The 21,503-nt window shown below is 47.8% G+C and overlaps 1 protein-coding gene across 4 annotated transcripts; it reads left to right on the top strand.

The window, feature by feature from the left end:
• Positions 1-510: 510 nt before the first annotated feature.
• Prxl2a (peroxiredoxin like 2A) lies at positions 511-20,950 on the top strand. Of its 4 annotated transcripts, none has more exons than XM_021181602.1 (6): positions 511-646; positions 10,201-10,380; positions 11,891-11,982; positions 15,728-15,868; positions 16,836-17,000; positions 20,077-20,950. In XM_021181602.1, exons 2-6 carry the CDS (start codon positions 10,203-10,205, stop codon positions 20,188-20,190), a joined length of 690 nt encoding a protein of 229 aa, XP_021037261.1. In that variant the 5' UTR covers positions 511-646; positions 10,201-10,202; the 3' UTR covers positions 20,191-20,950. The 4 variants fall into 4 exon arrangements, with proteins under 4 accessions (XP_021037261.1, XP_021037262.1, XP_021037260.1 ...); XM_021181603.1 differs by having other exon boundaries at positions 511-718; positions 10,218-10,380; XM_021181601.1 differs by having other exon boundaries at positions 511-718.
• Positions 20,951-21,503: the final 553 nt, after the last annotated feature.

Raw genomic sequence — 21,503 nt, 5'->3', positions numbered from 1 at the left:
CTCCCACTTCCCCAGCTTTAACTACTCTGTGAGTTAAACCTGTTTCTGAAACTGTTCTTTTGACTACAGCTTTTATACGACAGTAATGAACACTTATTACAGTTGTGAGAAAAATGGGTAAAAGCCAAGCATGGCAGTGCACGCCTGTGATCCCAGCCCCTGGGGAACTGTGGCAGGAGGATGAACAATTCCAGACCAGTCTGTGCTACATTAAACAAACAACCGCGTTAGAGTATAAGACAAGCCTGTCACAGGGTTACTCAGAAGCTAGAGGAGCTGGTATTATCCTTAGAGCCAGTTCTCAGCTAGTTTTCTTCATTCTAATAACCAGCATTTGGGGGTGAAGATGGACGCTGGGACATCTACCCTACAAAGCCACGCTAGTTCCAAACTAGCTCCGTGGAAGTCAGCGAGCAAAGAACTGCCCGAGGGCGACCCAGTTCTACCCAGTCCCGGGTCTGGAGCTGCGGGGGCGTGTCTGTCACGTGAAAGTGGCGTGGTGGCGTAGGCGCTGAGCTGCGCAGGCGCGGGGAGATCTTGGTCTCACCCGCCCTCAAAGCTGCACTACAACCGAGGAGGCACCTGCGTCCGCTGGTGCAGCTCAGGGGCCAGTGAGGTCCACGGAGGCGGGGTCCTTGGGGCGCAGGTGAGGATCGAGGCAGCCCAGGGGCTGCGGAGACTAGATGCTGGATGGAGGATGTGAGCCGATCCTCTCCAGGTACCGCTCTCTGATGTGCCCTTAGTCCACCACAGCAATCAGGACAGACTCCACGCTTGGGCCCCCGAGACCCCTGTCCCGGAATGGCGCTGGGGGCACCCAGCTGTCTGAATTGTTGGGACAGAGGACAGAAAAACTCTTGTCCACCCAGATGCTTGAATTGTTGGGACAGAGAACTGAAGGAAAAACAAAAAACAAAAAAACAAAAACGTTTGTCCACCTCTCAGGGAAGGGCATCCACCCAACATGGGCTAGGCTGAAGCCTGCCAGGGGTGGCCGTGGCTATCCAGTTTCGGTATTGGGGTGTCCTGTGAGGAAGTCTCTGAGATACCTGCTCCTCCTTCTCTTCTAAGGGTTACAAACCTTTGCCTTAGAAAGCTCCGTTGTAAATTTCAAAACGCTGCTGAGGTGTGGTAATGAGATAATCAGGGCTCCAGGACAGCCCATCCTCCGAATTGTTAGGTTGTTGGAGTTAGTGAAAATGGCCCAAGGGAGAGCAAAGTTAAGGTCCAACCTGGCAGGGTTTGCATGGGAAGGTGATGATCCCAGAGTCTCGCTGCCACCGTGCCTCCAATGTTTTCACAGCCCTGTTACCTAGATTTTTGGTTTTATTTTTACTTCAACATTTTTTTTCTATGAACTTGGTAAATGATTTATGTGGAAAGAAAATACTCATTGGATGTTTTGTTTCGAGACAGGGTTTCTCTGTGTATCTCTGGCTATCCTGGAACTCATTCTGTAGACCAGGCTGGCCCCGAACCCAGAAATCCTCCTGCCTCTACCTCCCAAGTGCTGGGATTAAAGGCGTGCACCACCACTGCCCTGTGTCACTCCTTGGATTTTTATTTCCAAAAGCATTGTCATGGAGCCCTGCTAATAGAATCTGGGTCCTCAGAAGATACTCATCAGAAAATCCTTTGTTTCAAATATTTGGGGTGATCAATGACTAATCCAGAAATATGTAAGAATTTAACATCTCTGGCAGTCTTGGCAAAGAGCTTATAGCATCTTCAGTGATTCATCTCTGTAGAAGGTGATTAAGAAATTGTTCCCATTTTGCTAATGTGAAACATGGCTGCTCCAGGCTCATGCGACTTGGTTCTTCTCGGTCTGACCTTTCCTTGGAGTCCTTCCTTATAAGGGATGGCATTTACTTGAGACCCTTTGTGTTGTCCCTGAAGGGGTACAAAGCACTCTACCCCACCTCTTTGCCCTTTTCTTCTTGAGGGGGTGGGCCTTGTGTAGTTCAGGGTAGCTTTGAATTTCCCGGAGGCTTTCTTTGAATTTGCAGTCCCCCGGTCTCTGCCTCCTGATTGCTGGGATTGCAATGATCGTTTCAAGCTTGTGTGGCACTGGAAGGTTTGTTTGATGAGGTCTGGAATTTTAAGGTGCATGCCCAGACTTCATTAGTATCCCTGATTAAAAACAACTCTCCTGCTAGTTGGCTATCTGCTTCTTTGAAATGCTAAGCTCAGAGTCTGCTTGGACAGAGTCTTAATGTGGCAGGACCTGTCCAGCGGTGTTGTGGAAGAAGCCAGCCTCACCCAGGAGCTCTTTGGCCCTTGCCAAGGCAGATTGCAGTTGAGCAGTAACCTTTGCCTTTGGCACTACCAGGAGCAGTGTGGGAGAGCCAAAGAGTTAACTCAGAGTATGTGCTGTGGAGAATGTGGAAGTAAGGCAGGACTCCCCCGGACCTGGAACTTCCACCCAGAAAGCTGACTTGCAGTAACATTGCTGGAGAAATTGTTCTTTTGTGTGTGTGTGTGTGTGTGCCTGTTTTAACTTCCTAGGACAGTGAGTGAGTTCATCTGAACCCTGCAAAAGATAAAGACCACCCAGTGGGGTGGTCTATGCCTAAAATTCCAGCACTAAGGAGGCTGAGGTAGGAAGGTGGCAAGTTTTAGGCTATCCTAGGCCTTTCCTTTTTAAAAAAGGAAAAATAATAAAGAAAATGAAAACCATAACGAAGCCTTTCCAGCTTCCTAGAGCGCTGCTGTGTTTCATGTTGGTCTTCTCCAACACGTGCCACCACTGGATGCAGCTTGACTTTTAGAAGATCTTAAGGTGATAAGCAAGAACGGTCTCTGGGGGCCAGAATGAGAGTTAGGATTTGGTTGCTGGAACCCAGTGTCTTTTGGACGTTTGTCCTCATCTTTCTGTCCATAATATTCATATGACTTGAGAGAGCGGGTCTTCTAAGCCAAGGCAAGAGGCTGAAAAGTCAGCAGAATGCCCAGGTCTTTGGAGGGAACCAGTTCTCATAGGAAAGGACTTCCCAGCCAGCTATACCCCTCACTCTAAGTTGTGTCTCTGAGTGTGTTGTCTTATTCTCCTCTGATCATATGTTCACATTCTGACTCTTAGCATCTGGGTGAAGGGTGGGAGAGAGGCAGGCACTCACCCCAGACAACAGAACTGTCTGTGACAGATGAGTGCAGGCCACTGCAGTGGCCAGTTCCACGGGTGCTTGTGGGAGTTCTCTGCTGTCTCTCACTGTGACCCTAACCACTAAGCTGTCATTTTCAATGGCATCCAGACTTAACAGGGCCTTGTCACTGTTTATAGGAGAAAAATGCAGACCAGCTTCTCAGTAGAGAATGGTCCTTAAGAAAACATTTGGCATTGGTTTGTGAGCTACCTGGGGGAGACTGGAGTTCTCTCCGGACACCAGGCCACATTCAGGAGGAATCTTGCTCAGCTTGTTCCGAGCCAATGATCAGGTTTCAGCACCGGCTTTTCTGATGTCAATGCATGTGCATATTGTCCTAGCTTTAGGTGCCTGGTTCATGGCAGGCTGTGTAGGACCTTGAGAATCTAAAGCAGAGTAAGCTGTTATGGAGTGGGAATTGGATCTCAACGTAGACACTGATGCCCTTCTTACCCATGTGACTTTGGGCTAGCCAGCTTCTCTGGGTCTTAGCTCTTCATTAAATCAATGAAGGGGTTACTGAAGTAGAACTTTAGGAGCAAAGGACATTAAGAACAGGGGATGGTAGAGAAGTGGGGAACCGTCTTTCCAGTCTGTTCACTGAAGGCCTGAGCCAAAGAAGTCATGTGCCTCTTCCTCTTGCTTTCCCTCCTTTTCCTTTCTTCCATCACCTGGGTCTGCCTTAGGCCAGCTTTTTCCAAGGTGGGAAGAGTCTCTGGGTGAGGCTGGGCAGGGCAGGTGTTCCCTTGATGTTTAAAATTTTTTGCTGTCCCTACATGTTTCAGACAGGAGTTAACCCACCCACTGCTGATGCTTTTGTTTTGTTAAGACTTTATCGGTCCCTGCCTAGAGGCAGCTCTTTGAGCAAGCATCTGACTTCAATGTGTGTGCCTGTGAGAGTGTGCTCACGCAGGAGGAGCTAGGTAGTGCTGGGTGCACTCAAGGCCCTCCCTGTGGGTGTAGTCGTTGGGCACTGCAGAGCCTGGGTGTGAGACTGGAGACAGGGGATCTCCAGTTCTTTCTTTCTATTTAGTGAGTGCACTGGGCCTCAGCTATGTCAGCTCACCTTGTCAGTGAGCAGCAGAGCTGGGACTCAATGCAAGGTCAAGTCCCAAGCTTGAGTATTTTCTCAAACGCCAAGCCAGCAGTGTCCAGAATGAGCTTTCACACAGAGGGAAAATTGGGCAACAACCACTACTTCCAACTTTGCTCCACTGTGGCATTTCAAGAGGACAATTCAAACCCCTTCATTTGTTGGTTTGATAACATTACAAGCACAGCATGTTACCTACATTACATAGAGCAGATCCTTGGGAAGTTCTGTTGATGTAGGAGTGAATGCCCCTTGCCCTCTGTGTTACTGTGAAGTCAGGCAGATAACCAAAACACAACATCTGAGGCCTGTTTTTGACAGTGTGCAGAAATGTGCCTATGTTCACATATGCATGGGCTGTATAATCAGGTAAAGCCTGCAGTTGGCAATGCTTTCAAGGAAGAGTTTGCCACTTAAGTGGCTTCTCTGAACCTATACATCCTTCCAGGGTGACCTTACCTACTTCCAGTAGTTCACCCACTGGCTTGGCAATGCCCTCCAAGTCCCTATTCCTGTTCCTGACTCCAAGTTTTCGGGTAGAGGGTGTTATATGGATTTGTTATAGAATATCCAAAACTGACCTCCATCCACTACTGACTTCTAGAGCTCCCTTGTCAGTGAATGGCGCAAGTATCCAGCCAAGAAACCAGAAACCTAGCGTCGATTTTCCTTTCTTTGGCCTACACTTTACCAGTCAAAATTCTGTTCATCTCCTATGAGTTAGCTACCCAGCCTCTTCTTCACTGACTGCCACAGTCCAAGCCCAGATCCCCATTACTCTGAACTGCCCAGAAGCAAATGAACTTGGCCAAGCTCTACTCTGGTTCACTTCACTCGCCATGCTGTAGCCAGAGTGGTTTTGATTTATTTATTATTTTATTTATGTGTAGGGCTGTTTTGCCTGCATGCATGTGTGCGCACCATGTTCATACCTGCCTGGTATCAGTGAGGCCAGAAGTGGACTTTGGATCCCTGGGACTGGCATTTCAGATGGTTATGAGCTGCCATCGAGGTGCTGGGACTCGAACCCAGGCCTCTGGAAGCCTTGCCAGTTCTCTTAACTGCTGAGCCATCTCTCTAGCCCCTAGGCAGAATGATTGTGTCACTTCGAACCCTCTATTTCAGCTTCTCATACAGTGAGCGTCTATCTCACCAGAGCTGACAGGGCCTAACTTCAACTCCCATTCTGGTCTCATCGCTGGCCACTACACCCTCACCAACCACTCTGCTTTCAAGACTACACTGTTTATTATTCCTTTACCCAGAGTTCCCTCACTCTGCCACTCTGAGCTCTTACAGCCCTTATGCCAACTAGGTAAAGGCCTGCCTGTTGACACGATCCAGAATAAACAGTACTTTCTGCTCAAACCCTTTCCTGAAAGCATTGCCACCTGAAGGCTCTGTCTGATCCCAGGACCCATGCCTAAGTGAACACACGTGCACCTTTGCACACTGTGAAGGGAAAAGAAGAGGAGGTGATGAGTAGATACCAGGTAAGGATCCTTGGCAGTCCAGTTGACTTCCTGGGTGTAGGGTAAGAAATGGGTACAGAGCAGGCTGGGCGAAGAGCCTTGGACAAAAGGACCTGTCCCTTTGATGCTGAATATGACATGTGGGCTGTGTTAAGGGCCTGGTTTTAGTATGCACCCATAGCAAAGGGGAGTCTGCTGGCACTTAAGAAATGTTACAGTCTGCATGACTGCAAATTGCAAATGACTCAAAACTTTGCTCAATTTTTTTTTGAAGAGCTAGGGGGCCTTGGCAGCTGGCCACTTCGATGCTTTCTGGAGATTAACCATTGGCAGCTGAAGGAGCCCCAGGGTTTCTGTGTAGCCCAGTCCTGCCTGTGGAGTGGCTAAGCTTAGGGGCCTAGGCAAGACTCCAGAGCTCCACCTCCAGCCCTCCCTATGCCTGGTCACCCTGCCTACACATACACACACACACAGCCTGTGGGTCTGAGTCCTTTTGTCAGTAGAAGCAGAGGCGTGGACACTGCACATGGTAAGTGCTATTCCCAGGTTTGGCCTGCTGGAGGATGGATATTTAGGGAAAGGGCACCAAGCTGGATGAAGCATGAATGAGCAGGTGGGCCAAAGTGGGGTTAGTGAAGAAGAATGTTGGGGCTCCAAAGTAGGCTGTTTGTGTTGCTATCAGAGGATGTCCCTGGAGTCTAAGGAGCCACTCCTTCATTTTGGGGTTGAGAAGATGAATGAGCCTGGGGAAGATGGCAGCAAGTTTGGCTTGGGAGAATCCAGCTGGCTTCCCTCTACCCACCCTCAGCGCTCTTCTCTTCGGACCAAAGCTGCCACTCTGAGCTCTTCCAGCTGCTGTTTATTTACAGTCTTATCCAGCTTCACCTTCTGGGAGACATGGGGATCAGATAAAGCTCCCCCATGGGGAGCTGAGTAGTAGAGCTGTCAGGTGGGGGCTGGTTCTTCTGTAAACAACCTTTCAGTTCTCTTCTGGCCCTCTTTTAAAGGAAGGGGACAGAGGAGGAGAAAAGAGAAGGGACAGCTGGTCTATGGTAAATTTCCTTTAGACCAGACATAGTGGAGCTGTGTTTGACGACTGAATACAATAAGCTTCTTGTTTGAAATTCGCCTGAAGGTGGAGGGTCATGTCCTTGGCCTCCACAAATCCTACTCCTGAATGTGTGGTGAGGCCAGGTGTGACATCACAAAGACTCTAAGCTTTGGAGTGCTGTTCTTGTTGACTACGGATAGATGGCAGGATTGCTACCTGCTGGTCCTGTGACCGAAGGGAAGTTTCTGAACTCAGAACCTAGTGTTGCCGCCTGCAAAGAGACTGTCCTCTGCTTCACAAGGCAATTGAGAGAATAAACTTAAGCCAAATATGTCAAGTGACATTTAGTAATTTGGGGTTACTGGCCTCCCTGCTCCTCTGGCCAGTGGTCTTGGAGGCACAGGTGGAAAGGCATGAATTCTATCTAGTTGCTAAAACCTCTCTCCCATCCCCTTTGTGGGAGTGCGAGCAGGCAATCCAGGGTCTACTGAGACTGTGCATGTTGCCATGGTATCTGTTCCGAGATTTGCCAGGAGTTGCTTTGAGTTCTGGAAGTGCGGTACTTCTGGCGATTAGTTTTCACTGCCTATCACCAGCAGAAAAGCCACCTGCTAGGGTGGGCAGCATGAGCCTGTTCACTGAGAAGTCTGCCTCTACCAGTTCTGCTGATAAAGCCCAGATACAGAGCCTGGGTAGGGTGTTCTCCCCAGAGGAGTGACTCCACTCTTTTTTTTTTTTTTAATTTTTATTTATTTATTTATTTAGTAAGTTAGTAAGTTAGTTATTTTTGGAGCACATTCGGGGTAAGGGCAAGGGTGGAAAACACCACACCTGGGGGAGCTTTGAAGCTCCCATCTTGAATACAAGCTTCTTGAACTTGAGGTAAGGAGATGGGAGCCTCTGGGCCATGTGAACTTGAGTTCTTAGGGCACCTTCAGCCCACGATCAAATCCTGCAGAGGACAGTTGATTCTAGTAGGTGGTTCTACCCTAGACCTCTCCCCAGGGATTTAAACATGCAGAATGAGGTGGGGTCTTACGGAGGCCTGAGAATATTTGAGATCCTAGGATGGCATGAGAGCCATGAGGAAACCCAGGTGCTTCAAGGTGGCTGTCAGGAAATGGGCTGGATGAAGCGCCTATTGCTGTTACAGGGGTAGGCAGGACGCTTCTGGATTTCCTCTCCCAGAGGCTCCCAGCCAAGCTTTCATGTTGTTAACTGAGTCCCACACCAATCCCAAAGCCACTTCCTCTATTTCTATGGTTGCCTGGACTATCTCCCTTCCTCGTGACACCATAACCCAAGTGTTCATATTCTGCAAGCTGCTTAACCTTCCTACTTACTTTTATGATCCTTTGGGAACTGAGCCTCTGTCTCCTTCAGGATCATGTGTCATACTAGGCTCCCCCCAAATCGTTATTTAGGTTGATAGTAAATTTTCATTGAGAATGGAGTGGTAGTGAAATAGAACCTTGGTGCCTCTAAGAGTGCGGTAGGGGATGTGTTGGTAGAGCAGGAGGTCCCAGGACTCCCCAGATGCACTGCTGGGTTTCACTGGAAGGGTTGATATAAGCTTGCACATCTGACCGGATGACCACACTCACGTGCTCCTAAATCATGTAAACCTGCCCATAATCCAGAGCTGTTGTGGACAGTATAATGGTCCCAACATTTTTTCCAGGCTCTGCAAACTCTCCTGTTTACAGCAGGTGTCTGGGAGCTGTGATTGCCCTCCTAATCGTTCTGTGAACTATAATCCAGTTATGTGTAACTTTGCCAAAGAAAAACTGGAAGCAGGCCTGTGGAACGTTCTTTCCTGCTGAGCCTGAGACCTCGATTGTGTCTAAGTCATGTTCATCACTCATTTGTATTGAATGCATTTCAGCACTTGTTTGTGGTGAGCCATTGCTCATAGAACCACTTTGTGTGGTTCTAAGTCTTTCCTCTTCTCTCTCAGATGAAATCAGAGATATAGTAGCAGTAGCAGCCACCATGCCTTTAAACACCCATACTGGCCTCCTCCTTTTCTCCAAGTGAGTCAATACTAGATGATGATGGTGATGATGATGATGATAATTCTCTTCCTCTTCCTCCCTTCTCCTCTTCTGTCATATTTGCCCCCCCTTTCCTGGAGTTCTCTTTTAATTAATTGGTTAATTAATTAACTTAAATAATACTGAGGATTAAAACTTGAGTGTGCTATGGAAGTGCTCTACCACAAGCTAGATCCCCAGCCTCTTTTTTTGCTTTGAGACTCAATAAAATGGCTAGAACATCCTTGAACTTCATAGGATCTCCCTGTCTCATTTTGTTAAACAGATAAGATACAGGCTTATGCCACGAGACATGACCTCTCTCTTATTGCAGAACTCAAATTTGAACTTCCTAAGCTGGCTTCAGTCCTGATGTTAAACCCTTTTTTCCCCAAAGTCACCCCCCATGAGTCACTTCCTCTCTCCTCGGAGCCCCCTGTCTGAGCAGTGGTGTGGATTTCCCAGCCTCCTCTCAGTCTTTGGAGAAACTTCCAGGTCAGATGGTGCCAGGTGGAATTAAGCATCTTAGGGGGTTTATCCCACTTCCTGTCAGTATCCTGTCCCCAGTGACCTAAGCATCAAGCCAGGTTTGAGGGAAGAACCAGGAGAGGTGAAACCTTAGGATGGAATGAGGGCCAACAGCAGCACTGCCCTCTTAAGATACAGGTGTTCAACAATGGCCATCTCTAGACCGTAGGCTTCAGGCAGCCTCTGCTTTCTTGTCAGGTTGGTTTTATGCATTGGTGCTGTTGAGACTCTTTTGTTGTTGTTGGTGGTGGTGGTGGTGGTTTTGTTTTTAATGGAAGCCTATTTCATTTTTATAATGAGTGAGAAAGCTATTCTCAGCTGAGAGAAATTGACTAAGATTATCTGTCTCCCCAGAGCAGAGGCCCTGCTGGGCAGTCGCTGGGGCTTTGATGAATAGAATGCCGGCTTTGTTTCTGGGAGATTCTTAAACTCCAGAGGAAGACAGATAGGGTAACAAAACAAGTATCTTTTGATGGAAGATGAGAAGGCCGGCCCTACCCGGGGAGGTGATAGCTGAGCCACTTGCCACCCTCGATGTGAAGGAGAATGAGAGGGAAGCAGCACGTTGCACAGCACACACACCTCCCTGGGAAGCAGAGGGGCAAGAAAAGCCCCTAGGCGGCTGCCATTCCTCTCATTCCTCCTCACGCCCTAGTGAGCTCCTTGAGACACAAACCTGGGTGTGACTGCGCTTTCTCCAAGCTCTCTGATGGGGCTCAGACAAGCGACTGAGCAGCTCTGAGCAGTCCCATCTCTCCCTGCTCCGGGCCCTCCTCCTCTGGTCCCCTGGCCAGTTGCCCACTGGAGCCTTGGGCAGGAGGTCAGATTCCAGCTGTCCTGTGGGAACAGTAACATCTTCCTTCTTCTCAATCTCCAGACATGTCTTTTCTCCAGGATCCAAGTTTCTTCACCATGGGTATGTGGTCCATCGGTGTGGGAGCTGTGGGGGCCGCCGCTGTGGCACTGCTCCTGGCCAACACAGACATGTTTCTGTCCAAGCCCCGAAAAGCAGCACTGGAATATTTGGAAGACATAGACCTGAAAACACTGGAGAAAGGTAAGGGGTGACGTTGTCGGCCTCGGTACTTTTCCAGGGTAGGATACATGCTTTACTCCTTTAGTTTTCCTTTTAAAATTGTCCCTTTTTCTTGAAGCAATATTAGGGAGAAATCTAATAACAATTTTTAAATTACCAATAGTTGTACCAACCTAACACAAATCATTTTATTTTGCTGTATTCCTTTCTGTGCTTATATAGTCACATAGAGGTGATCTTGGTATTAGTGGCAAATTTATCTTTTTCTTATCAAAGTCATTTTTCACTCTCCGTTACTGTTGTCGCCTTAGCTGTAATGATGAATTGTTCCGTAATAATTCACGTAATATTTTACCATCATTTAATAAGCCAGCTATTCCGGGGAGAATTCTGAGGAATTCCAAGGCTTGTGAGATTGTCACAAAGAATGAAATAAATAGACTTGTCTGGGTGGAATGAGCTCAAGAAATACTGCTCACCCCATCCTGTGTTCCCCGTGCATGGTACAGGGCCTGGTGCACAGTAAGAAACTGCACACTGGAAAGGGGGACCTGGGGAGCTGGCATCCTTTGTGGTCACCCTGCCTGTGATGGAGCTGCAGCAGGGGAGTTGATTTTAGGACAAAGGAGCCTGTGTACCTGTCCCCAGCTCTACCCCTGCCAGGTGCATTTCCACAGCAGAGCCCAGGCTCAGCAGGGAAATCTCTTGATAAACATTAGGGCTCACTGATTGGATGGACCTCTGGCTAGTGCCCCCCAGAGAAAAGCCATTATCATGTGCTCAGTGGGTGAGGGAGCTGCCCTAGAAAGGCAGGAGTGTGGTAGCTCACATTCATGGCCAGTCACCTTAGAAAAGTGCAGAGAGAGAAAAACCAAGGCTTTGTTCATTCCCCCATCTTAAGAACCTCATGTGACCACACTTCCCTTCTTTCCTGTTCTTGTTCACATTGTATCCCACAAGTGTGTGGATACCTCCGAGGAATACTAAAACAATTAAGGTTGCTCTATAATGAGTCCGCACTAATTCTCCCAAGCATTCACTTGTTGGGTTTCTTCCACCTTGTTCTGTTTGTAAGTATGGCAAGTATGGCAGTTAAAATGTTTAGGTCAATTAAAAAAGAAAAAGTTGAATATGCTTTTAAGAGTATTTGTGGGAGGGGCGTCAAAATATAAAACTCATTTGGGCTCTACAGAATTATTAGACCGACCAATGCTGCCAGCCGTAAAAGGAATTTCAATTTTGCTAGAAATTATCACAACTTGGATGTTGGAGTTGCACGTTAGTGTTTGCGGGGAGGGACTTCTCAGTGTGCAGTTGGATCATTAAGCCCTCCTTGTTAGTGTTCCTTGGGAAGATGAATTTTCCCTGTCTGTGCTTGCCTTCTCTTACGCATGGAGGGAGGGCTCATCCTGGTCCCCTCCTAGGCTGGGTCCTGAGCTCAGCTCAGCTCCTTGTACTTCAGGAGCATCCGAACAATTGAAGAAGGACTGGGCAGGCCAGAAGCAAGCAGTAACTATTTCTTCTCTCTCAGAACCAAGGACGTTCAAAGCAAAGGAGCTGTGGGAGAAGAACGGGGCTGTGATTATGGCTGTGCGCCGGCCAGGCTGCTTTCTCTGCCGAGCGGTGAGTGCCTCTGAGAACCTGTTGGGAGGAGAGCATTCAGGCCTTGGGGTCTGGACTATTTCCATTAGGACCAAGGGCTTATGTGTGCTCTGAGCCTTCTGACATTTCTGGATGCTTCTGTTATTTGCTCTATGCATTTGTTTTGACATTGGCTCTGATCATGTTTGTACCAGCTCCAAATATCCTGGTGGGGTTAGTCACACGTCTGACTTTCTCTGTCCCTCAAGCCTTTTGCCCAATATGGTAGCAGCCATGTCCTGCACTGCCTTTTCATTTAATCCGGAGCAGCAACAGGAGAAAATTCTGAGTTCCCATTGGCCCACATAGCTGCACACTTGTTGAAATAAGCATCTAGACTGCAGGAACACTCACTGCTAATGTCAGCTGCCAGCTGTAGAACATTCCTCCTCCTTGGGACCCACCATAGCCCGTTTCCCCCTAGATCATGAACTATTCTTTCTCCCTGTTTGCTCTCACAGAGTGGGCAGCTGAGCAGGGACTCAGTCATACCAGGGACTCAGTGTGGATGTATTTGGCCTGTAAGCTTGGGTGACGTTGAGGCTTACTTACACAGTGTGGCTCCAGGTGGGCAACTCAAATGGAAGCCGTTCCCATAACAGGGAATACACATCAGGGCAGGAATTGCGGTTATTGTGAAAGACCCACAACGTGAGGACTCTCCCCACGTTCTGACTCAGGAGAGGCGACACCCCAAATCACATAAGAAACGGTCTTGCTGCAACTGCAAGAGGATTTTTATTCGAGAGCGTTCTCGGGCCCATGGTCATACACCACGCAGGGGTAGAGGACTATGGCGCCCCGAGTAGCTGAGTAAGGGGGTATTTAAAGGAAGAAACCACAATTCATGGAGGTGGGGAGGGTGTTGTTGGAAAATACCAAAAATACCAGTTAAGAGTCACAAGGAAGTATAAAGTCACAAGTGTCAGGTTATCTCTCAAGACAGTTTCTAAGAGCCCCTAAAGATAGCACATTTGCATTGCAGGTTCCAGTAATGGTCAGGGTGCCATTCTTTGAATTGAACCCAGGAAGCGGGTAGGTGGAGGAATGTCGCTATCTGTTTTATGACCAGTACCTGGAGCACTAAGCCACAAAGGCTACACTCCCAAGCCTGGGCCCAAAAGCCTCGAATTTTGTTTTTACTTTGCTATACTTTTTAAATACTTCTTCATTTGCAATGCAGAATGCTAGTGCAGCAGGAATTTTACAGTGGCCCGAGCATGGCCCTGTAACTCTAGAGCATGGCCCTGTACTCAGTGAGTAAAAAGAGGGCAGGGGTAGTTTGATGGCCTGCCCAGGTGGTACCAAAAGCCTCACATTCTGAGATAATTGATTTGACTAGGAGAAAAGTGGCCTCGGGTTCTCTTGCCCTTGAAACCATTTGGCTTCCCAAGTAACCTTGGCCGCATCAGGAGTCTCACTCAAATTTCTCTGGAAGCCTGAATCAACCCTAAGACATTTCTTTCTGCTTCTGTGTGTGATAAAGAATCCAGTGACATTACTGAGTACACACACTTTGCAACGTCTTACCTGCAAGGCATCTTTTTTTATTTCAGTTTTTTTTTTTTTAGACAGGATCTCATGTAGCCCAGGCTGACTTCTCATTTGCTATGTAGCCCTTGAATTTCTGATCTTCTCATCCCCACCTCCTGAGTGCTGGGATCACAGACACACACCACTGCATCCAGTTTTCTGTGATGCTGGGGATGGAACCCAAGACTTTGTGCATGCAAGTCTACTAACTGAGCTACATCCCCAACCTGTGTACAGCTTCTCAGGGTTCTCTTAGAAACACAACCTGTTGTCATCATTCTCATTTTACAGAGGAGGAGACAGCGGTGCAGAGGTTGCCACAAAGCCAGACTGCCTGCTTAATGTGTTTTCAGTTACTGCAGCTGGGGCCAAATGTCGCAAGTTTGACGGCTTTAACAGCAGTCACCGTACGGGGCTGAAGGTTGGGTTCTCATATGGCATCTGGTTGCATTCCCCCTGGAAGCTGTAATGGAAGTCCATTTCTTTGTCTTTGCACCCTTCCAGAGCTCACCAATGTGTTTTGCTTGTGAGTTCTCCCACCGTCAGCAATGCCTGCTCAGATCATTGTGACATCACATCCCTCCAACCCTGACTTTCTTCCTCTGTCTTCCACATTTAAGACCCCGGGGATGACATTGGACCAGTCCAGTTAACATAGGACCTTTTTACTTTAAGGTCAGGTGATTGGCAAGCTAAGTTTCCCCTCAGTGTCAGTGCCCCCCAAACCCCGATCATGTGACAGGTCACAGTCATTTAGACTTGGCCATCTTTAGGGGTTCATTATTTTCTTTCAACCGGGAGGTAGAGTGTTAAAGGGCGGGCTTTTAATTCCAAATCGAATGTGTCCCCGGACACCAGCGGGAAAACTGCTCTGACATGATCTGTTGAAGCCAATGACACAGAGAAGGTCCCAGGAGCAACAGTTCTTACTAACTGCAGCCTGTTCTCCTGTATTCTGCTCTGGGCCCTGGCACAGCATTTTGTGGAAACTTACAGTGTCCAGAAATGTGGGTGGATAGAGGTGTGTGAGTGACTCAACAGAGGAGTTATATGACTCTGTTCCTCTCGATGGCTTTAGGGACATCCCCAGAGGAAGGAGCCCAGGAAAGCAGTGAACCGCATCTCCAGCAGGTGGTCCTCAACCACACCAGACACTAGAGCCCCTCCCTTCTGTTGTCGTCAAACTTTGTTACTCAGTCCAGGCCTTGGTAAATGTGTTACAATCAACTCTGTTCTGTCTAGTTGTGCCTTCAGTTCTTCCTGTTTCTTCTTGTTATAGAAAATACCATTCCTCTCATGTCTCTCTGTAGTTATATCAGAGGTGGGCACTTAAAAGATTTTTTAGTTATGACCTCTAATGTGAAAAAGCTTCTTAAGGGTGAAGCTTTTCCATGATTCGTGGAGTATTGTTTATTCATCCTGCACATGGTTCTCAAGGATCAAGATTGCCTGTACCACTCCGAGAGCGGCCACACCCATCCCTTGTCCATCTTCAGCTCCATATATCCAGCCACGTTCTAGACCCTGGGATGTCTATGAAGCAAAAGACAGATTTTCTTATAGTAAGACATCCTTAGGAACCTAAGTGGCCGTGCTCAATGGAGGCATGAAGACCTAGCACCAAAAAAGGCACGGGCAGAAAGCAGAGAACATACTTGAGAAGAAGGACAGGTGTGGGAATCTTTCTAGAACAAAGATACCATTCCAGTAGGTTAGACCAGAGCTGGAAAGAGAAAGAAAGTCTAGCAGGGATTGGGGCGGGGGGAGAGGAAGGCTTGTACAGAGGCCTGGAGGCCGCAGTTGCTATATGGCCTGCATGCATATATGTCTGATGGACCCCTTGGCTAGTTTGGTCTGGTACAGGAATGAGCTGGAGAGACAAAGTAGGCGACCACGTCCTGGCTGAGAGTGAAGGGCATGCTTGGGAGCAGCCACTATTAAGAGGCTCCCGGGCATACTTCTCCTTCCCACTGTAAGAAGAGAAAATGCCTGGCTTGGTGAATGCACTTGAAACCCTGTCCTGTGGCTGAGTATCTACCTCAGACAGATGTAGGCTGGGTCACATAGGCCTGGCTTATTTCTGGAATTTTGTCACCTTTGTCCCTCTGCTCAGTGTCAGCCCCAAGCCATGGTTTGCTCGTTGACTGCAGAAGCTCTGGGTTCTTGTGTCACTGAACTTTCCTGTCTTCCACAGGAAGCAGCAGACCTGATGTCCTTGAAGCCCAAGTTGGATGAGCTAGGTGTCCCTCTCTATGCGGTGGTGAAGGAGCAGGTGAAGAGAGAAGTGGAAGATTTCCAACCTTACTTCAAAGGGGAAATCTTCCTGGATGAAAAGGTGAGCATGTGGTGGCCTGGAGAGATGCCTCCGTGCTTAAGGGTTCTTCCAGAGGACCCACATTCAGCTTCCAGCATCCTTTGAATGGCTGACCTTGGCCTGTAACACCAGCTCCTAGGGATCCAATGCCCTCCTCTGGCCTCTGAGCACTTTGCTCACATGCACAAACTCACACAGAGATGCTCATATACACATCATTAGAAATCAAACACAGAAAGAGAGAGTGTGTTATGGGTTTGTGGGCCCTGGGCTGTACACTGGTGGGACTAGTCCTTAGCTGGAAGAGGTCACTGACCTAGCATGCGCTGTCCTTTAGCTAGAGGTAGGCCTCACCTTCAGTATCCCTGAACTTGCAGGGTCCCCTAGCTCTCTGAGAAGAGCATAGGCAGGCTCTTGAAAGTTGTTCTCCATTATTACTAAAGCTGTTCTTGTCAACTGACTCAAGAGAGTGGGAAAGGACAGACACCTCTTCTGCCCCCTTAGCCAAGCCCTTGTCCCTTCATTTATGCAGCCACCTCCTTTGTACTCTTTCCTACAGAACCTTGTAAGGACAGTGGGAAAGCACATGTAGGGGTGGCAAGATGGGGTGTCCTTTCCTCAGATTTAAGCTGCCTCGAGAGCAGAAGTTGAACCCAGTGGTAGAGACTTGCCTAATATACATGTATAAGGCCCTGGGTTCAATTCCTGCATCACAAAAATAACATAGAATTAAATTTAAACTTTTTCCTTTCCTTTCCTTTTTTTTTTCCTTTCTATCCCCCCCCCCTTTTTTTTTTTTTTGTAAAGAAGTCAGAGCTGGCAGCTTTCTGTTTCCCTAGGCAGTTGAGTATGATCCTGGGAGGAGTGAAATGTGTTAGACTGCAGAAAAAACATGAACTAGCAGGCTCTGGGGCTTTTGGCTTTTGGCATCCTTCTTAGGGATGAGAGACATGCAGATTGCTCACACAGGATCTTCCTTACTCTGTAGAAAAAATTCTATGGTCCAGAGAGGCGGAAGATGATGTTCATGGGCCTCATCCGTTTGGGGGTGTGGTATAACTCCTTTCGAGCTTGGAATGGAGGCTTCTCTGGAAACCTAGAAGGCGAAGGCTTCATCCTTGGAGGAGTTTTTGTGATAGGATCTGGAAAACAGGTAAGACCTCAGTATTGACTTCAGACCCATGGGTATCTGAGATTGAGGCCCCAGACTGAATCTCTACATTTAAAGTCTTCCATCCTTCCTCCCAGCAGCTGTCACTGGTCACACATCTACTGTAGGCTTGCATCTCATACATGCACTTCAGTCAGGCCACCAGACAGCCATGCTGCCCTGACGGCAGTTGATGAACTTGAGTCCGAGAACAGGTGAGCCGTTGGACCAGTGACTTAGTCCAGTGTGGCACTGCAGAGGCCTGAACCTGACTTCCCATTTCAAGTGGTGTTTCCGTACTTGCCAGGGTAGCCCACTTTTATTCTGCTTGTGAATATACTCAATCGGCATGTTCCCAAGCCATTGAAGATGGATGTGGAGGAAAATACAAAGGGAGAAGGAAGAGAAGCAGCCTGACGAGGGAGGAAGGCAGGAATGCATAAGAGAGTCCTGTGGAACTCTTGCTGTCAGGACTGTGCCTAGGGAGAAAACCGAATCTTCTGTGAACAGGGTGTTAGGAGTCGTGGCAATGAGGACACAGGATCAATGTGGGGACCCTGAGGAAGGGTATGGGAAAGAGAGATGAGGTGGGCCTAGGAGGCAGGTGACTACTCCACATGGGCCTTGGGGCCATCAGTGGACAGCAATGGATCACAGAAGGAGGACCTGGAGACAAGCCTTCATGGAAACCACATACGACATGCACATGTGTAGGGTGTGGTTGGATTTCTGTTGTTGTGTTTCTGTAGAAAAGCAGCCTTGGTCTGCATTGTTAGATCTCACAACATAAAAGAAATACGAATAGGAAACTTAGTTTCTAATCTTTAAAAAAAAATCCATTGGTAGTTGTTCTTATTTGTATTAGAATTTAGCATTAAATAGTGTCTAATTTGACATAATTCTGTTTCTTGATTTCTAGTAAATATATTAAGATGTCTTAATAGTAATGGCCACCAGGCACCTGCCTTGTTATAGGTGCCCGTAGGTATGACTTCATGTCTTCCTTACAACTGACCAACCAGTCTGCGATGTTAGTTTTCTCTCTAAGTAATGGACCTAGAGATGGGAACAAGTCAGCCAGAGACACGGCTGGTGAGCAGCGCGGGAGAAATTAAACTCAGGAACCCAGAAGGACAGCGCCCCACTGTGTGCACAGATTGTCATCAGGAGTGGTGCTTAGTGACCTGGACTAGGTGACCCTAGAAGGTGGCCCCTCTCGTTCATACTCTAGCCCTGTGGCATTTCATTGTCTTACCTTGGCCTCCTGTGGTGGCCTCTAGGGCAGGGTTTGACACACCTGCCAGCCTTTTCTTGCCTGGTGATGATTCACTGGGTACTCATGGCCCGGCTAGCACATTCCTGGTGTTGTTAGGTGTGGTGTTTGTTGGTCCTCTCAGAGCTTCTGGCAAGGTAGTGGGTGAACTAGGTTGGCTGGGCAGCGGGACTCACCTAGTTCCTCCTGGAGGGTGTTTCTGCAGTCCTGTTATGTCAAGTACCTCTAGATATGAGGGTTTTTAAAAAATGATTTGTGAAGCCTGGTTATTGTAAAGAATATAGGTATATTCTTTATGCCTATGCTGTATACGTAGTCTATAGAGAATATAAAATCAGCAAAATAGTGAAAAGTGGGTGGAGCCTTCCTGCCGTGTTCTGGAGGCAGCTCACTAGAACAGAGCTGGGTGGCTGTTGCCTTGGTTTCTCTCTCAGCAGTGATGATGACTATTCCCCATGCCATTCTTCCACTGTCCCCAGTGAGGGAGTTGGAGGAGGGACTGGAGGAGCTGAGGAGGTTTGCAGCCCCATGTAGGGAGCAACAGTGTCAACTGGCCAGATCCCCACCCCCCGGAGCTCTCAGGGACTACCACGAACCAGAGTACACATGGAGGGACCCTTGGCTCCGGCCGTATATGTGGCAGAGGATGGCCTTGTTGAACATCAGTAAGAGGAGAGGCCCTTGGGCCTGAGGGAGTTCAATGCCCCAGTGTAGGGGAATGCCAAGGCAGGAAGGGGAGAGTAGGTGGGTGGGTTGGGGAGCACCCTCATAGAGGCAGGGGGAAGGGGCATGGGATAGGGAGGGTTCTGGAGGGGAGACCAGGAAAGGGGATAACTTTTGAAATGTAAACAAAGAAAATATCCAATAAAAAAGAAAAAGACTTCTTTCCCTGGCTTTCCCCTGTCTGCATTTGGCTTACACAGTAAACAATTGCAATTTCCTTAGTCACTTCCTAATAGTCATCCCAGTGTGGTGGACTTTTCATTATTATTTATTGGTGTTGTGTGTGTGTGTGTGTGTGTGTGGGCATGCACACATCACAGTGTGTGTGTGGAGGTCAATGCATAACTCTCAGGGTTTGGCTTCCTCTGGCCTCAGTGTAGGAGACCTAGGGATTACTCTGGGGTCAAAAGGCCTGCATGTGACAAATGCCTCTGCTGGAGGAGCTTCCTGACTGACTAGACTTCCTCTCTTTTCTTTTTTTCTTGTCTTTATAATGACGGGACACATTACAGATTATTTGAAATTTAAGGCAAGTGTCCAGATCCCACAGTGAGCTAAAGACTGTTGAAGATTCCTGATGACCTCAGACACATGTTTTTATCATTTCACTACTCCAGGGTGACTTTAGGTTGTCCTCAGTCTTGATGTGTTTGCTTCACTGTGTTAGAAGTGTGGCCCCAGGTTATGAGGTTTAAAGAAAGGAATGGGTTTACCTTCTCAGATGAGCATCCAGCACCCATCAAGGTGGCCTCTGAGCTCTACTTCATAGGGTTTTTCTGTGTTTTCATTCTCTTCTCTCCAGATGGAATGTTCTTTTATCTGCCTGTCACCCAGGAAGCCTTCCACATACCCTTGTTTTAATTAGCCATGACTAGCTTCATGTGTCCCAAATATGAGGACATGACTTCCTCGGTCCCCTTCCTCAGAAGGCCAGGCTCCTCAAGGGTAGGTGCTGGATTAGATTCAGATCTGCGCCCTCAGCTGCCCAAACGCAGGGCCTGATGGACCGCTGGTGCTCAGAGTCTGTTTCATGAGTGAACACCTCCGAGTGGAGACTGACATCCCTTCCTGTTTCCCCCTCAGGGCATCCTTCTTGAGCACCGAGAAAAAGAATTTGGAGACAGAGTGAACCCACTCTCTGTTCTGGAGGCTGTAAAGAAGATCAAGCTACAGACTCCAGCCTCTGGGAGAAGCTGATCATGTTCAGCTGCTGGCTGGGAGAGAACGCACGGGGCCTGTGCTGTGTTCACCAGATGAGCTGTGCTTTCCCCAGGGCCCCAAGAGCTAGAAGGCCCTGGCACGATATTTACTAAGAATTGGTGATGCATTTTAACATTGTTTAGGTCCCAGAGCCTTTAACATTCCGTTTAGGCCCAGTAGGGCAAATAGGTCCCAGACAGAACAGAGTTAAATCTAACAAACCAGTGAGAGTTATTTGAGGAAATATCTAGAAAATTTAATGTTTAAAGTTTACTGCTAAAGCTTCTTTCAAAGGAATATGTCCTAAGTGCCGGTATTTGAAGTGAAGTTTACTTTCATGCCTAGTTAAAATACAAACAAACAAACAAACAACCCTGAAATCTGAGAAAAGTGGGGCTAAGAAACAGCTCAGTGGTGGAGCACTTACCTAACATGCACATGGCTCTGAGTGGGATACCCAGACAAACAAACAGACAGACAGACACACACACACACACTCTCTCTCTCTCCTAAGAAAAGCTGATGGTTGACTTGATAATTAGAGAATTATCCTTTTGTTTGGTGTGTTTTCTGTTAACAACTTGTTACTTAAGGTCAGAGTACCGCAGAAAGCAATTGCTGCGCTGTGTTCTTGGATAAATTACAAAGGTAACTTACAAAGTGAAGTTCCTGTGGTCTTCCCTTATGGACGCAGAGATTGGCTTCACTGGGAAAAACTGTCACCTCTGGCTCTAATAAAAATATTCATCAGGAATTACCTCTGTGCACAAGTTTTTCTTGTCCTTGTTCCTCTTGCTTCAGCCTCCTACACTCAGGGCTTACAGACAGGAACCACCACACCCAGCAGGACACAAGGGTTTTCTGGTGACGAGTAACAAAAGCCAGACTACTAGCTACAAGTGAAAAATGTAGGGCTGGCTCAGCGGTTAAGAGCACTGACTGCTCTTCCAAAGGTCCTGAGTTCAAATCCCAGCAACCACATGGTGGCTCACAACCATCTGTAATGAGATCTGATACCCTTTTCTGGGGTGTCTGAAGACAGCTGTACTTAGATACAATAATAAATAAATCTTAAAAAAAAAGAAAGAAAAAATGTATATTCTCCCAGGATAAGCAGTGAGGAGGGACAGCTATAGTGACTGTTATCCAAGGTGGTTGAGGATGGTCAAAGAGATGCAGTCTGTCATTATTGATGTTGATAGCCCTGGCTGTCCTGGCACTGCCTTTATAGACCAGGCTGGCCTCGAACTCTTTGCCTCCCAAGTGCTGGGATTGAAGGCGTGCACCATCACACTCAGCTGCATTCTGTC

Source organism: Mus caroli, chromosome 14 (genome assembly GCF_900094665.2).
Source record: "Mus caroli chromosome 14, CAROLI_EIJ_v1.1, whole genome shotgun sequence".
In the NCBI taxonomy this organism is placed as follows: Eukaryota; Metazoa; Chordata; class Mammalia; order Rodentia; family Muridae; genus Mus; species Mus caroli.
The sequence above is the reverse complement of the archived record's forward strand: the minus strand, read 5'-3'. Positions and strand labels throughout refer to the sequence as shown.

What these genes read in the sequence shown, in the direction of transcription:
- Prxl2a (XM_021181601.1), top strand. Translation starts at nt 691, where the DNA reads ATGGAGGATGTGAGCCGATCCTCTCCAG. An exon ending in CCTGAAAACACTGGAGAAAG is followed by an intron (nt 10,381 to 11,890) that starts GTAAGGGGTGAC and finishes CTTCTCTCTCAG; the next exon opens with AACCAAGGACGTTCAAAGCA. An exon ending in AAATCTTCCTGGATGAAAAG is followed by an intron (nt 15,869 to 16,835) that starts GTGAGCATGTGG and finishes CTTACTCTGTAG; the next exon opens with AAAAAATTCTATGGTCCAGA.